Below are 18,159 nucleotides of genomic sequence, written 5' to 3' on the forward strand. Positions count from 1 at the left end.
ATCACCTTACATACTTGGATTGTAAATATATTATTACTGAAGTTACCATACTTACCTTGGACAAATATAAACGTCTCATCCTTTCTTGTTTGATCAAGAGATCTACTCTCTGCTTTCTTTATACATTGGTATATCCCAGTCATTGTTGTGTTTACATTTGGAATGTATAAAATATTATTTTCGGACTGCATAATTTTATTATCTGTTTGGATAAATATCTCTTTATCTTCATCCGTATTCCAACTGTGACATCTCAGAATCAATGGGTCACCTTCAAATACATAGGGGGGTGCTTCTATTATGACAGAGGCTGAAATTATAAATAATAACACAGGTACTATATTACACCACAAAACGTAATTTTGTAGCTCAGTAAGAAATTCAGCCTAAACCAGCTATTAATTCTGTAAGACACAGAAGCAAACACGTCAGGAAAACAGTGAACAGTGAAGACTCATCCAGACATAAATCACACCGAAAAATAATTGGTCTTTCCCACAGCAGAGGGTTGTGCCGCACAGAGGCAGTGAGGCAGCACTGCACACGTTGCATTGCCGCTACCATGTGTGTACGTTGTATCTCCTACACAACTCCTATAGACACTCCCCCTGGGGATAGTATATATGAAGGAAAGAGTGGAAATGTCCCAATTCTCCTGCCATATTTGCCTTACCATACAGATCATTATGGATCGCTACAAACAATTTATATACTATCTATCGTATCTGCCTTGTTCAGCCCCATGCACAGATCTATCCACTATCCTTTTAAAATTGCTAAATTTGTCACTATGACTGTTCCTTCCTCTAATGCAGCCACTGGGAACGTTTATGAAAACTGGTGTCTTACACTTAATGTGTACTTATCATATATATATATAGAGAGAGAGAGAGAGAGAGAGAGAGAGAGACTCATAGGGTTATTCATAACATCAAAAATTATTTCAATAATTTAAATGGCTAGACAGGTGCTTCTAACAACAACTGCTGCCTTAAACACATATCGTTAGGTACCACAATACATATAATTGCAATGGCAGCTGTACATTAATAAACATGAATATCAACAAAAATGTCGACATTCTAAAACGCATGCCTGGGAATACACAATATATAGTTTATATATAGTATGCTTTGCTTGAAGAGGCCATCCAATCAGGTACCAGCTATCATTTATAGTAACATGTCAGAGACTGGCCAGCAGAGGTCGCTACCTATTGTAAGTAGTGAGCTTCTGCAGAATTGACCAAATGGTGAAGATTCCATGGAAGAGGCCCTTGCAAACAGTGAGATTTTAAGAACTAAGTAAGGAAGAAGGAAAAACTGAATGATCTACTAAGGAAAAAACATAATTAAGTGTTTTCCCACTTCTGGAGAACTCCCTGTGGTCTCATGTGTCCCGCTATGGGGTATATATAGAAGTCCTACCCCTAAGATCTGCGCCAGTTAGTTGAAGTCAAGAAGCTATTGTTCAGTGAGCCTGTAGTCCCTCTTGTCCTCTCCCATAGCTGGATATGTTTTTCATGGCATGCTGAAATCTCTGAATTGTTTTTGGGAGCAAGCTGTTTGTGTACATCAGCCTATTGCCACAAGCGATTAGCCCCTTTAATTCATCCTTATTTATTTGTTATAAAGAATGTAAAAACTCACCATCTGAAACTTCCAATCTGACGGGATAACTTAAGTCACTAGTTAGCGTGGAGCACTGATAATCCCCGATGTTCTCCGCCAATGCATTTTTAACTTGTATATCCCGCTTTTCTTTGCTATGCATTTTCTTGTTGTTTTTGTACCAATAATATCGCTGGGTTCTTTGTGCAGTAGATCCCACATCACATGTTATAGTCACCGATTCCCCATAAAATATCTTTCTTCGGTTAGGAGAAAATGTCACAACAGGTCTGACTGCAGAAGCTGCAAAATAGATGCATCTACCACACAATATAATTTCACATAGCCAAGGAAGCACATTATGATGTGCTATAAAGACAATCTTAATACACATGAGACATTTTAGAGAAGAGTTGTAAAAGATGAAATGGGAACAGCAAATACAGTTATAGTCCACATCCGATGTGATAACATGAAAGAAGAAAGGATCTTTGCTTGACAAACTACATTATTTTTACTGTACAGAAACTGGGTAGGACAAGCTGCAAAACCAACTTTCCCTGAAGAGAGTTATGGCCATTCAACTTTTGTGGGCATTTTTCTCTTAAGTTAGGCCTAATAGAACCAAAAAGTCAATTATGATACTTGTATAATCTGCAGAAGAATGTAACCATGGGGAAAGACAGACAATTTCAGATGCTTCCAGCCAGGTACCATTAGATACAATCTTCTGGAGAAGGAATCTATTAATAACAAAATGCGTTGGGAAAGGAATTATCTTGGCTAGATGGAAGCTTTAGCCAATATAAGTCCTGCAAGTGGCAAGGAAGCTAAGAGAGCCAGGAGACTGGAACCCTCCAGACAGAGGCTCAACGAGGAGCTGAGTTGAGGGCTCAAGTGTGAGGCTGTTGTGTGTCTTGCAAGAGGCAAGGTGGTCTGAGAGCTTAGTGAATAGGTCAGTAGAAGGCTTAGTGAGGCTGTTGTTGGCCGCGCAGAAGGCAGAAGGTCTGAGAGAGAATGACAGATTGCTGTTATACACAGAACATAGGTAACAGAGCTAAAATAATTGAATCATTATTGATACATGAATTATGACTGCCGCCATATTTAATGCCCAACATGTCTCTTGATGAAGCATTTTATAGCAAGAAGTTGTAAAAGAATGTCTGATTTCAGTGAAATAATTTTCCTGAGGGTGTGGCAGGGGGTCGTGGTTATACTTAACACTCTCCCCGGGGGTTATTTTGGTGGTGTAATCTCTCTCCAGTAAACAGGATAAATTAATGACATACTATTCAGAGAAGTGGTAGGAAACACATTGGATGAACAGCTGTGAGATATATTGTTATCCTTGTCATTATTTTTCACCAAAAGCAAAATATACATTGTTCCACAATAGTTTATACTTATTACTTATGTTTTGTTAAAAACAAAAATCAGATTACTGCAAGATTACTCACGTTTAGAAGTAACATACAGTCTGGCAGGGAGACTATAGCCAAAAGTGTTGACCCAGCACTGATAATCCCCACTGTCTTTCTCTCCTGCAGATGTAATTATAAATGTCTGTACTCCATTACCTAGCCGTTTTTCATTTTTATACCAGTAGTAGTTGTCAATGAATTGTTCAGTAGATCTCACATTACATGATATAGTCACCGAATCCCCTTTAAAAACATTTTTCCAGTTAGGAGTAAATGTCACTATAGGTCTGACTGCGTCACCTGCAAAAGAAAATATTATAAAAATAGACGCACATATGTTGTAATATACATACAACCACAATTTCACTGTCAGTATTTTTCATCAAACTTACAGCATCACAAAAAAGGTATTTTAAAGAATTTATAATGAATATGGGCAATGTCTGAAGTCTAACACACATTCTGAAGAAATCGCCAGTTTGGGGGATAAATGGGGCAAGTGGTTGATTTAGTAACTCAATATGTGCCCAGCAGAAGTAAACTGTAACCCCAATCTCTCACCAGACTTTTAGGTCTATACAAATTGACTGAGCTCTGATCTATCTAACCATGTGGGTAATGTTATTTATCTGAGAATCTGAGATTACTTTTGTATCTGTGGTGGTGTTAAGAATAGTGCAGAATCACAACAAGGACACAAGAATAGTTCGGAATCAAAAACAGAACACAAGAATAGTGCGGAATCACAAGAAGAAAAGAAGAATAGTGCGGAATCACAAGAAGAAAAGAAGAATAGTGCGGTATCACAAGAAGAACATAAGAATAGTGCGGAATTACAAGAAGGACTTGAGAATAGTGCAGAATCACAAGAAAAACACAAGAATAGTGCGGAATCACAAGAAGAAAAGAACAATAGTGCGGAATCACAAGAAGAAAAGAAGAATAGTGCGGAATCACAAGAAGAAAAGAACAATAGTGCGGAATCACAAGAAGAAAAGAACAATAGAGCGGAATAACCAGAAGGACATGAGAATAGTGCGGAATCACAAGAACACAAGAATAGTGCAAAATCACAAGAAGAACATGAGACTAGTGCGGAATCACAAGAAGGACTTGAGAACAGTGCGGAATCACAAGAAGGACTTGAACAGTGCGGAATCACAAGAAGAACACAAGAATAGTGCGGAATCACAAGAAGAACACAAGAATAGTGCGGAATCACAAGAACAACACGAGAATATTGCGGAATCACAAGAAGGACTTGAGAATAGTGCGGAATCACAAGAAGGACACAAAACTTGTGTGGAATCACAAGAAGGACACAAAAATTGTGTGGAATCACAAGACGGACACAAAAATAGTGCGGAATCCTGGCCACTGAGATCAATAAGCTGCAATTTCAATGATTTCATTGAACAGGATAAATGTCCTCTGCTTTTCCACCGAATTCAAACACCAGTATGATCTAAACCTCTGCACAAATCTTAGAGATACTCTGTAGATGGTGAGATGTACATGTGACCATGGTATAAGAGTATTTGCCATAAGTTCTGATTTATTGTAGATTCTCATCTCGGATACCTGTTGCGAGCTAGATTGGTCTATTTATGTCAGCAAAGATTTTCCATTGCGAAGTTTGTTTTCTTAATGTGATATATGTTTGATGTAAATATTGTAATCATTGTATAATGCTTGTTTTATACATAGTACTGTATATGGGCAAGCTGTAGGCATTATAAACCTATGGAAAGTGTACAGTAGAGATGGAGTCCATGTTCATCAGGTCATGGGATGGGCCTAGATTTCTGATGACGATCCTGATAACCAGCATGACACATGTATACACAACACAGGTGTTGTAATATATTTACAAGCCCTTAAAAAATATTTAGGTGGCAACCAAGGAGAGCATCCACATAGAACTGGAAACACTAGAAAAAGGATCAGTTTGGAAGGAAGGGGAAATAGCAGGGCTGCTGCTACCATCAGGTGAATCTAAGGTTGCTCAGTGCACCAATGGTTAGGGGGGCACCTTATATAATAACGTCGCTCATCCAGTGATACAGCTGGATAGAGTGCTGACTACTGACATGGAAGAGAAGTCACCAGTTGCTTCTGCTGGCTGTGGCTCCTCCTTGTCAGTGTTTCACTGACATCATAGCTGTGACATCATAGCCAAGGATGCCGGTCCCTACGCTGAGTGAGGTATGGATTCACGATGATGATAATAAAACAATTTAGACAAAAGAAACCCTATTCCCATAAACCCGACTTGAAAAATATATAGACTTCTGAGAACACACATAGAATACATGTCCGGCACCGCTGACCTAAATTCTGGCTGGTGAAAATGCCAGACAGTGAAAATCACGTCATTTACAATTGCGACAAGGAGATTTTTTATTGTAAAGCGACAATGCAAGTACTCGGCTATATTATCTAGCACTCCTAACCCTAACCCTAACCCCAGCTCTAACTCTAACCCTATTCCTAACCCTAACCCTAACCCTATTCCTAACCCTAACCCTTTGATTACATAATCTATACTGTAGGTCTTAGCATTGCTAATCTAAAAGCAAAACTCTCACCGTTGCAATTGCAAATGACGTGAATTCCAGTGGGCAGTATTTTCAGCAGCCAGAATTTATGTCAGCGGTGCCGGACATGTATTCTGTCTGTGTTCTCGTAAGTCTATATATTTTTCAAGTCGGGTTTATGGGAATAGGCATTTTTTGTCTACATATGTGGTGTCGTTAGCAGCGTCGCTTTAACGATTACTACTACTCTCGCCCACCTAGGTAAAAAGCAGCAGGGACGAGCCCCCACTCTGACTGGGGGAGTGTGGGCCTCGATTCCAAATGTGAGGGTGCTTTTGAGTGTGTGTGGATGGGGCAGTGTCCAGGGTGCCTCCAAGACTTGCACAAGCCCTAGAAAGCAGGGTGTAAAAGAGAGACATTCAGGGCTACGGATTAATAAAATCACCCAACTGGACAGTTGAAATATAGTAAACACCTAAAAAGAGAAAATCATTGAGATAGGGGCATCGTTAAATATAAAAAGAGTTGATTGGAAAATAGGTATGAGGTGGTGACTGCTAGTCTATCTGGATCTGACACATTGGCTAGATGTCTAGTTATGTTTTGGATTTCCCTCTAGCTACTTGGGCAGATTTCTGTTTACTGTTAGCTTTCTGACAATGCTGACAATCTCTTGAGGGTCCCTGATTCCTCTACTCACCACAGGCATCATATTAACAAGGATAACAGTTTAGTAATGCAGCCAAATTAAGAACAAGAGTCAATAATTCATGAGATATTATACAAATTACTTTCCTCTACCAAAGATACTCTTCTCTTTACTTGATTATTTTAATTGACTTACCTAAATTCATCAAAACTGATGCTGAAAGAAAAAACAAAACAGTAACTTAGTAAAAAAACAAAACAGTAACAGTAAATGTGAATTTCATACAAAAATCAATACATTTCATTATACGCAAAAATAGTAGTAATTTGGCTTTCCTAACTGGGTCCCTTGACAGTCATTCATCTCTTCTGCATTTCCCTTTAAATATATGGAAGTTCTGGGCCCTATTGGCAGATAAGTGAGGACATGCAAGAGAGAGGAGCAAATGTTCATACCACCATGAAATGGATTCATAATTTACTGTATATACAAGACATATATTTATTCGAAAGATATAGGCAAATCGATGCAAACAATTTACTATCTGCTAATTAATTAACAAATTGGGCTGACTTCGGCAAATGTTTAAAACCCATTGGAGAATCAGGCCATGGAATGCAAAGAACCTATTCATCAAGCCTAAAAAAGGAAAACTGGTCTAAGCAGTGCCTGTAAATGTGTAAGGAGATCTTTCGTCTAACCTGTCCCTGGTTACACTGAAGAGGATGGTGGCCCTCCAACATCAGCACCTGAAGACACATGTGACTTCATTCATAACACATTGATTCTCAGCATCACGTTCCATAGTCTGGATATGCAGTGGCGATTTCAGATCCTGCTCATTAAAGAACACCAACTTTTGCCAAGAGGTGGATCCCTCTTAGCATGGACGGCCCTAGTATCATACCAGCACTCTGCAGTCTCACAGCCTCCACATTACTGGGCATGTAATCGACAGTTCCCCCTACTGTGCACAACAAGAGTTTACATCTAGCCAGGTATACCATTTAAAAACTTAGTACCATTTATTTAAAACTGAGCAACATAACATAAAACAGATTTCACTCCTTGCCCAGGGCCATCCTATGAACCCTCAGGAGGTGTTGTTGGAAGTCGAAGATGTCCATTTGCCTCATGCCCAGACCATAACTTACAAAGTCACTACATAGATTGCATGTAACCATAATTGATTTCTTCATAAAGCCACCTCTTGGCAGTGCGAAACTCTGTCTAGCTAGTGAAAACACTGGACAGGACTTTGAGCTACCCACACATGTTGCAGATGATGCAGTCATTGGAGAATTATCATGGACAGGCTATAATCACAGAAGTAGATGACTGCACTTGGGTGCTACATCTAATATCCAATGATTCAGTAGTAGTGCAAATAACAGAAAGGAGGTGATATTCCAGCGAAGTAGCCAAAACTGCAGGAAAATCAGAATCAGCCGAGTATTTCCAGAGCTGGCCATGTCTGAAGCCACAACGTGGACAATATCTATTGTTGCTGAATTGCTTCATTGTCAATAGGAAGAATGGTGGGGAACTCTCCTCACTGTGACAGGCATTTAAAATGGTCACAACACCTCCTGCTGAAACCATCATTAGTGAAAATGGTCCTGTCAACCAGATCTGGAAAGCCAGTGGCTCATCTGATGCTCTGCAGTTACTTCTTTAAAAATATACTCTTATATAAAAACAAGGTTAATACTATATATATATATATATAATTAACTATCTAAAGAAAGTTTCCTTTTGGTAGCCTAACACATTAACTACTATAATTGCTTAAATAACACAAACACAAATGTCAAAATGTAATCAAAACATAAATCTACCTAAAAAAAATACTATACAAATGAAAATAACTTTCAAGTACCCTCGGCAACAGTTTTCCGCAAACTTGGTCTATACAGACCCCCTAACAGTGCAGGTTTTCCATATCTCACTGCTGAAGCACAGGTGTATTCATTACTGACTGACACATTGTAACAGATCCACAGGTGGTGTAATTACGTCACTTGTGAACTGGAAAACCTGCACTGTTAGGGCTCCCTGAGGACTGGTTTTCGGAAATACTGATGAACAGATATTTGAAGCCGACGGAGATTTGGGAGAGTTGAAAGGGTGCGAACTTTGCTGGTAGAAAGAGAATAATGAAAAGGAAAGATAGGTTTTATCGCACTGATTATAGGGAAATCCCTCATAAATACATTGTCCCCAGATTCCTCTGATGAATTGCATGAGGGGTGCGACCAGAAACTTGCACATACAAGCATCAAAAGGAGAACAGCTAGAAGTTTATTGAATAGGTGCACTAAATTTCCCTAAATATAATCGGATCAAGATGATTGATTGAACATCAGTATTAATTAAAATGTAACTTTTATTATTTCTATTAAAATATTAATTAAAATAGCGAAATATATAAGTGCTCGTGAATAAATAATGTGAAATGGTGTGCACTAAAATCACTGGATGCACTACTGATATACTCCTATATAGCCATATATAGACTTGTGTTAGGTGAAGCTAGAGATCATAATGCATGATTCAAGTGGAATTATACTTACCTAATTTATTCTTGGAAGTATTCACAAAAATAAAAAGTAGTATGTAACTTGATTCCTCAACCAGTTCCTATAATATATATGAGATATTACAGAAGCTATCAAGCATCCCCACTGTAGAGGTGTATTACTTTTACTAATAGTAAAGTTGTTCTTCTGTTAAATGAACGTGGCATAAAACCCAGTATCTAGCTCCACTACAATGTTAAGTGCTATTAGTTCTCCTATTTGGCTAATCTTGCTATGCATAAATAGGAGGTAAATTGCTATCTACCTATAATAGCTCCATACCAATTGGATTTAAAAGTCATGTCTAGTTATACTTTTGTATCGGGCTGAGTTTAGCATGCACCCAGCGAACCGCCGACGCGCGTTTCGCTATGCTTTTTTAAGGACTACATTTTGACAGGTCTTTTATAGAAAGAGAAAAATGTACGTTTCCAGGATATTTTGGAATTTTGAGGCCAAACTTGGGCAAATCATGGCACGGCAACTTTAGGGGAATTCATAGAAGTTTTATACAGTTTTAAAACCACAGTACAATTGCTTCTAACAACTAATGAAAGGAAGGAAGTGCAATACTAAAAATAGATAACATTAGTACAAAGTATAAGCAATAGCAGCAAATACAGATAGTTTCTCAGAAAAGAGAGGGGGGGATTAATGCTAAATCATGTCACATGTACAGGATTTAGATTATATAGATTTTGCCAGAAAAAAAGATCCCATCAATAAATAGATCCATAGGTGATATCTACCCATAGCTCTAATGAAACAAAGGATGAACAAAATCTTAAAAAACTGTCCAGCAAAATATTCGCTTCCTTCCGCATTTGGTGTAATAATTTTGCACATTTCGATTTGCCCTAAAGTCTTCTCAGTCGTATCCTAGGCACTCCACACATCAACATTAATTGAACGATGTCGCCCCAGCTCTATTCATAGGCTATTAATTCCACAATAGGTGCATTTACAAACAGTGCAGAATGGTAAAACAAAATTTGACCATGAAGATTATATCATCAGAACTTTGCACGTCCGTCAACCAGCCTCTGCCGCCATAGAACTGGAGTCGTGCCAAGTATGGCCTCAATTTTGCTTTTCTCCAATAAATGAGTGTGTTTGAATTGAATCTATGGGGTCATCTCTGAATAGGTGGTGCACTGCAATAAGTTCTGCCAAAGTTGTTGAAATGTTAAAGCGCAAATGCTTTTGGGCCAATATTTTCTTGCCGAGGAATGCAGATTTCCATGGCAAGATGGCGTATTTGTTAAACGCCTCTTTTTGATCTGGAGGGTGGACAAAAAAGGGCAAATTGAGACATGTATAAAGAAATAGTTGTCATGAACCAAAACTGGTGAAATGATTTTGTTTTCCAGAAGGGAAATTACAATGCACTACACGGGGTAGCACACAGCCTACAGGCTTCACAAAAGAACCAGGTTACAATATTATCTCAAAGTCACACTATCTAGGAGGTGTGAGTGTCAAATACAGGGTCTGAGGGCATGCGGTGGAATTTTAGAGGAAGTGAGTGGCCTGCAGGGACATTTTGGGTTGAGTGATGTGGGTAGCTGAGGTCTATTTTAGACTGTTTTATATTATTTAAATTAAGGGTCATTTGCAGTCCTTTTGAAGGTTGGAGGGTCATATATGGGACACTTGAAGTATATCAGGATGTCCATCGCTGCTCAAAATGATCACATGCAATCATATATATGTGCAAATAAATAAATAATAAATAATTAATAAATAATACATTCCAATTAATATAATAATACATCATATATAAACACAGCACCAGAGCTAAATAAGAATGAAATTAAGAATAAATTAGGGGACGAAAACAAGAACAGTTCAAACTAAAGAGAGGGGTGTTCCAAATGTAATAGATTTTTCTTTTATTTAATTTACTTTTTATAGGATAATTAAAAAATGTTAAATTTTTCACTTCTACAAAACATGTATATTTATTTCACAGTAAAAATGCGCAATAACCCTACAAACTGTCTAAGCACACGGGCTATGAAGCTGCTCTTTCACGCATTCAACAATTGACGTGGAGTGCAGTAAAGTAGGTATGATTGCATTAAAAAACGTGGCGCTTTAAACCTAGATAGATTTATGTACCAAGAAAAGCATGCGTTGCGTTTGTATTGAACCCAAACGTTACCAAGTCGAAAGATTCGTTCATTTATTTGCAAAGAAATTTGTCTTGAAAATGCCCTCAGCGTGAATCTATTTTTGTTTTCGGATACCTTTAGTGACTTTAACATGTTTGGAGATATTTAGTATTGACTATAATCACGTGTACAACTATTTCTCTAAACTATACTTCCATTACAAATTGAATCACATACACACCGCTGCAAACCCACCTAAATAACTCAGTACAATTTTAACAATTTCGAAAGTTTTGGCACTTACACATTAGGATGATTAACGCCAGGATGGGCATGATGACTTCAGTGTGTAACGGAGAACAGTCTAAGCTCTGTATGCCGACACTAATCACCTCCTCTTTTTATTCAACATATTTAGTTATGATTTATAAAAAGCAATAGCCAGGAAACATGCTGGCAACCATTGTTACTCCCCCACACATTTATATATAGCAGAAGATCAGAGTAAGGGTTTCCTAGCAGTAAAATCAACATTACACTGAAGAACAAACAGGAAATGGAGGTTTTCAGAATACGACCTGGTGGCTATAAACCACAGATGTATTGGTATTATAGTCTGCTCATTGTGTCGTATATTGCTGATAATTTTCAACCATTCTTAGAGTCAAAAGCTGTAAGCAACTGTTTTACTTACAATTACATATATATGATACTTTTCCATTAATATTAATGACTTTCGCTGTGGCATAAAGAAACATATTTTGATCAGTGCACCCAGTAAGTTCACTTAAGGCTGCTCCATCTGCAGTTGTTACCATTTTAAAAAACGCGGTAATCAGGTTTATAACATTTGTAAGATTTGCCTTTCGTAACATTGTGACTGAACCCTTGTTCTAAATGAGTTAGAGACTGATTTAGCATATGTATGTGAGCATTTAACTGAAAGATGGGACTATTGGGTTGGGGGAAGAGTAGTTAATGCTTTGGTTCAAAACTCCAGTCCTCAATCCACCTTCCCCCGCTAACTGTCCAGGTTTTAAGGATGTCCGGGCTTGAACACAAGTGGTTGAATCAAAATGATTAAGGCACTAATTAAATCTCCTATACTCTTGAATGTATATACTTAAAACTGTATTGTTAATAGGGCTTAGGAATCAGATTTTGAAAACAGTGAGATAATGAATTTTTGGTGGTTTCGGCTGATTTATAGTCCAGAGTAAGTGAATAAGCCATTCAGACTCTGTCTGTCTGTGTGTGTCTATATTAGGGAATTTAGACTGTACGCTCCAATGGAGCAGGGACTGATGTGAATGAGTTCTCTGTACAGCACTGAGGAATCAGTAGCTACATCTCAAACCACTGGAAAAAACCACTGGAGACCAAACGTTTTACAAAGCTCCACATTATACATTGCCGTCCTGGTTTCTAACAAGCAAAGAGTGTTTTCTGAAGCTGAGGTTTCACAGACTGACAGAAAAAAACCCCCACCAAAACAAAGACGTGGTGGTCAGAGGCAAGGATCAAACCGCAGGTGGTTTAAGCTATCTTGACTGTCCGCTTGTGAAAGAAATGTGTAACTTGTCCACGATAGCTGACGCCATTTGAAAATGGCGTACGCCATTGAATCCTATGGGGAGATCATTGTGGTAGCGGGATCCTCAGATCCCTCACTGTGGCTTATCTGCTCTCCTCTCAGGTTACTATCGCATTATGTCTCTGTGCATACGTGACCATAGCCACTTTGCAATAACGGCCGGAGTGGAGAGACAGACAAAGGGAATTTTCAGGTAAGTAAAGCCATCGTCGGCACAGCCACCTACAGGATACGCTGTCCTTGGAAGATTGCTTAATACATTAATCAAAAATGTCATCTGTCATCGTTGCAATCTAAATGGAAAAAATAAAGTAAAAAAATGACTCTAAAAGTAATGGACAATACCTCCACCTCTGCTGCTACAACTGTGCACAGTACCACAATATTGAGAATTCCATCCCACAGTCTGTAATTCATTCTCTTGCAGGTCATTTCAATATCCTGCCAATAAATTAAAGTCTGGTTTTATCAGTAACACTGAGTATCCAGTAAATGTTTTCATCTATGTCATTGTTCATAAGATTTTTCCTACCTTGAACCATCATTCCGAGCAAATGTGTGTTTTCAAGATATTCCATTCTGCCAAACAAATCGATGTCCATCAGTGCAACAAATGCAAAAGCAATCTCATAATGTCACAAATGGCTCTTGTTGGACTTTTTCACTGATCATTAGTGTCCCCCCCCCCAAAAAAATCTCAGTCAACCACATATTGAACTTTTAATAGTGATAATCTACTATGTACAGCATCTCCATGAAAGCACCGCATTGTTCTGACTCTCTGTAAAGTCTCTGAAACTTCTCCGCTAGTGACAGACAGATCTGGACAAGTACATTGTATTTTTCTTGATACTAACTATGTGAGCTGTCCCCAGATATAGTATAACGAAGCGTTCCCAAATTACGTGAAGTAATAACTGCTTATAGGTTGTTTAAATATGCAATGCGATTTTAGATCCAGCTATACACCCTCTGATGAGACTAGACTGCTGCTAGAGAAACGCGTCAGTAGAAGGATCTATTAAACTGGATTGCCGACATTGCCTCTCTTTGACACACTAATTATATTGCTGCTGGTAACAGAGGATTGGGGAAACAGAGTAGCTTGTATTCAATACATCCTCAGGACTGTGGGAATGGTCTGTGTTTCATGACCTGCAGTGCTGTAATTCCAGGTGGTAAACAGTACTCCCGAAGGAGTATTTATTCATATAAAGTACATTTATACTTCTCCCATCATTGTGGATAACCAGCATCATTATCTGCACAAAACAGTGATAGCACAGTGGCCTAGTGGTTAGCACTTCTGCCTCACAGTGCTGGGGTCATGAGTTCAGTTCCCGACCATGGCCTTATCTGTGAGGGGTATGTTCTCCCCGTGTTTGCGTGGGTTTCCTCCGGGTGCTCCGGTTTCCTCCCACACTCCAAAAACATACTGGTAGGTTAATTGGCTGCTATCAAAATTGACCCTTGTCTGTGTGTGTGTGTGTATGTTAGGGAATTTAGACTGTAAGCTCCAATGGGGCAGGGACTGATGTGAGTGAGTTCTCTGTACAGAGCTGCGGAATCAGTGGCGCTATATAAATAAATGATGATGATGATCTACAAAGCAACTTGCATGTCATACACGTTCAATGACAAGAATCTATGAGAACATAGGCTGGCGGTATATGGACATGTTCTCATGAAGAATCATCTCCACCAGTGATACACTGTGGTTATTGTATATGTGGGTCCTTCCTCTTAAATTCGAGGTTCTGGATTGTGGATACAGATGCTGACTAACACTGTGGGCCTGAGTCATTAAGGAAAGTAAGGCAAAAAAAGAGTAAGTTTTCTCCTGGACAAAACCATGTTACAATGCAAGGGGTGAAAATTGGTAGATTATTTTGCACATAAGTTAAATACTGGCTGTTTTTTCATCTAGCACACAAATACTTGATAGCTTTATGTTTACACTGAAATTTAAAGTTGATCTAGGACATGCCCTACCCCAACTATAAATCTGTCCCCACATTTTAAATTTACCTCCCCCTCCAATGCAACATGGTTTTGCCCAGGTGCAAAGTTATATATTTTTATGTTTTTCTCTGTTTAATGACTCAGGCTTTGTCTTTACAGTTGCAACTCTTTGAACTGGATTAAGGTTGATTATTTTTATATGTTTTATATAATCAGTGCCCTGTAATGAGTCCCAAAATGTATTGTGAACATAACAAAACAATGAGGCATATTTATACACACATTTTAATGACAGATATACAATATATATACATATGAACAATATACTACTCAGAAGTTTGTTGTTTATCACTATGGCACAGTGAGGAAGTGTACCCAGTGCCATCACATATCAGATGAGGTCCTTTACCAAAATAGCAGACAGCTCTGGTCCCTCTGTGCACCTCGAACTACGAATGTGCTCCTGGATGACCCATTTTGCAGCATCATGTAGTTCTTTAGTGAAGGGCATTTGAAGGGCATTTAGATGGGTACTCCGAGCAATGACATAAAAAGCTTCAGATGCACAACAGGGAAACATAATAAAAACAGCCCAGAAGTCCCCAGGCCAGATGTCCCCTAGTCATCCATAGGGCTAAACTGAGCAGGAGGAAATCTCAAGGGTTTATTTTGATGAATGTGGTGGTTCCATAGTGGTAGGGGGTTGGAATTTTAAGTGGCGCTGACACTTTTGTAGAGGCCGAATTTCCATGTTTTCCACCACTCTTCATCTAGGTACACTTCTAGATTGAGAAGGGAGCTCTGAAGATTGAAGAGTTGGCATCGTGAAATACGTAGGCTGGACCACCCGGTGTACCGTCACATTTTGTGGTGCTCAACTGGAGAACTTTGTACATGAGGCCCAGTATATTGTTAGCATTAAGTGTCAAACTCTTTAATGCTCTTTGACAGTGAAGTTCTGGTAGAGGTCGGTAGGGTTAGATGTCTCTTGAGAGGCTCTTGTCTCCAGTGAAGTCTCAGAATACTTGACTGCAGAATATGTAACAGAGTGATCATCCTGAATAAAACAAACAATACACAATCCATGACATTTAGCTTCCACTGGCCTGTTTTCAATGACACATGGTTTCAGGAAGGATAAGTATATTTTATTTATCTTTTTTTGGGGAGGCCTTCTTATGATCTGCGTCTCTCATCCACCCTCATTGCATCCTTCCATTCCCTGTTACAGGACTTTTTTTGGGCTGCACCCACTCTATGGAATTATCTCCCTCGCACAATAAGACTCCTCTGGTCTACAAACTTTCAAGCGTTCTCTGAAAACCCACCTCTTCAGACAAGCTTATAATATTCCTCAACCACCCTCTTAACCTCACTACATTACCCTATTACCACCCGTTACACAATTTCACACAAGACAACTACCCCCTGACCAACATTGTTGTGCGACAGGATTATTTAGTTTATGAGTCACTTTTACCTTTGCAGCCTGGCTGGGTCGAAATGCAAAATGTAGACTTAGCCTCATGTGTCATCTCCCATTGTCCCATAGATTGTAAGCTTGCGAGCAGGGCGTTCTCATCTCTTTGTCTGTTTTACCTAGTTTGTTTATTAGTTTACAATGTTTGTCCCCAATTGTAGAGCGCTACGGAATATGTTGGCGCTATATAAATAAATGATGATGATAATGTAATCCCATTCCCATAGGGGCACATTAAACACGTAATGCAGGTTATTGTGGATGTTATAAGATAGCTGTCAGTCTGTAAATGATTTCTGAAAGCTCTTAATGCTTTTATTTATTTGGAGTATTGTCAAGTATTTTTTGGGCAGGGGGTTTACTTGAAAATGTGTATCCTACAAATATAGAAATGTGGGATCTATCATCTGGAATGCTTGCAACTGTCCTACTTTCCATAATCTACTGTACAGCCACATGCTTATTTTACACTGGCTTTTCCTCTTTTTCATTACATAGTTTTTTCAATGCTCCTCACAGTATCTTTTGAGAAATTCATTGGTGACCATATCTGCATGCAATTATTTCTTTAATTTCTTTCTGTGTTTTGGAATTTTCAGAAATAAGAGACTCTATACCGGTACACATGACGTTCCATGTCAGGACCCCCCCAGTGGCACATTTTATATCTTGTAGATGAGATCTTACGAGATCTCTAAATTTACTGTCTTTATCAGTCTCATAAATACTCACGTTTCTTTTTGTAGGAGTTGCAGAGGCTGGAGGAGAAAAAGCAGAAATAAATTTTCCTGAACTGCCGTCATAAACAGGAACAACTGACTTCAGCTTTATAATGTTATACAATATATGACTGCAATATATGATTTCAACTACACGTGGTTCCAAAGGGTTCAATTTTGATAAAAGATAACTAAAGAAAGGTTAAACTACTGGGTGTGCAGGGTAACTATCCACTACTGGCCTCAAAACTCCCAAGTAAAACATGTACTGTTATATTATACCATTACCTTCCCATCATTATATAATAATGCAGTGAGTCTTCCTATAAAAAGATTATTATAAGTATCCAGAAATGTCTGACGTGTCTTCATAACACGTTCGATGGATACAATGCAAAGTAGGTTAAATCTTTTTTAAAAATCTTTATGTAAACAGGCTGATCTCCAGCTTTGGCTGGTTGACAGAATCTGTCACGTAGTCAGGTCCATTGATAGTGATAATGGTAATATAGAACCCATATATATGGTATTATTGATTAATATTTGACCTCAGTTACAGATGAATCCATAGATTACAAAATGTAAACGATCTTTACGGCACAGAATAGAGCCCTGACCTTCTTGTGTCCGATTAATCTCAATGTAGGCATAGCAAATATCTTCACCAATAGGAGGCTTCATGGTAGGTACTAAAAGAGAGAAGAGGACAAGATCATGTCCATGTTATTGTATTATTATAATTATTATTATTACCATTTATTTATATAGCGCCACTAATTCCGCAGCGCTGTACAGAGAACTCACTCACATCAGTCCCTGCCCTATTGGGGCTTACAGTCTAAATTCCCTAACATACACACACACATACACACACACAGACGGATAAACACACACACAGACTAGGGTGAATTTGTTAGCAGCCAATTAACCTACCAGTATGTTTTTGGAGTGTGGGAGGAAACCGGAGCACCTGGAGGAAACCCACGCAAACACGAGGAGAACATACAAACTCCACACAGATAAGGCCATGGTCGGGAATTGAACTCATGACCCCAGTGCTGTAAGGCAGAAGTGCTAACCACTGAGCCACCATGCTGCTATACGTATGTTCACATACGTATAACATGATGCAGGATATAGTGTAGAATCAATGTATGCATATTTATAAATTAATTATTATTATTATTATTAATATTTATTTATAAGGCGCTACAAGGCATCCGCAGCGCCGTACAGAGACAAACAAAATCACAATACAATGGGAGACAGCACAGTACAGTAAACACAGCAACTCAGTACGCTCAATGCACAGCTAGAGAGGGCGGGGAAGGGGGAGGGAGGATCCGCAAATGACGGGGCCCAAGAAGGAGGGCGCGGAAGACAGGGAGACCCCCAGGGGGGAGGAGGGAGCGAGAGTGGACGTGGGGTGGAGGACCCTCGAGGAGGAGGGCTAAGTAGCTGGAGAGCAGAGTTAGAAGTGGTGGAAACAGG

General features: G+C 38.9%; 1 protein-coding gene across 1 annotated transcript in view; it reads right to left on the reverse strand.

The window, feature by feature from the left end:
• Positions 1 to 14,740: 14,740 nt before the first annotated feature.
• LOC142108389 (Fc receptor-like protein 2) overlaps positions 14,741 to 18,159 on the reverse strand; it is a 51,621-nt gene continuing 48,202 nt past the window's right edge. Inside the window, exons 13-15 of the mRNA XM_075192011.1 lie at positions 17,286 to 17,357; positions 16,682 to 16,707; positions 14,741 to 15,526 (exon numbers count right to left, since the gene is read on the reverse strand). Coding sequence (XP_075048112.1) covers positions 15,404 to 15,526; positions 16,682 to 16,707; positions 17,286 to 17,357 — 221 coding nt within the window. The 3' untranslated portion in view covers positions 14,741 to 15,403. The remainder of the gene's footprint in view (positions 15,527 to 16,681; positions 16,708 to 17,285; positions 17,358 to 18,159) is intronic.

This window comes from Mixophyes fleayi, chromosome 12, assembly GCF_038048845.1.
Source record: "Mixophyes fleayi isolate aMixFle1 chromosome 12, aMixFle1.hap1, whole genome shotgun sequence".
NCBI lineage: Eukaryota > Metazoa > Chordata > Amphibia > Anura > Limnodynastidae > Mixophyes > Mixophyes fleayi.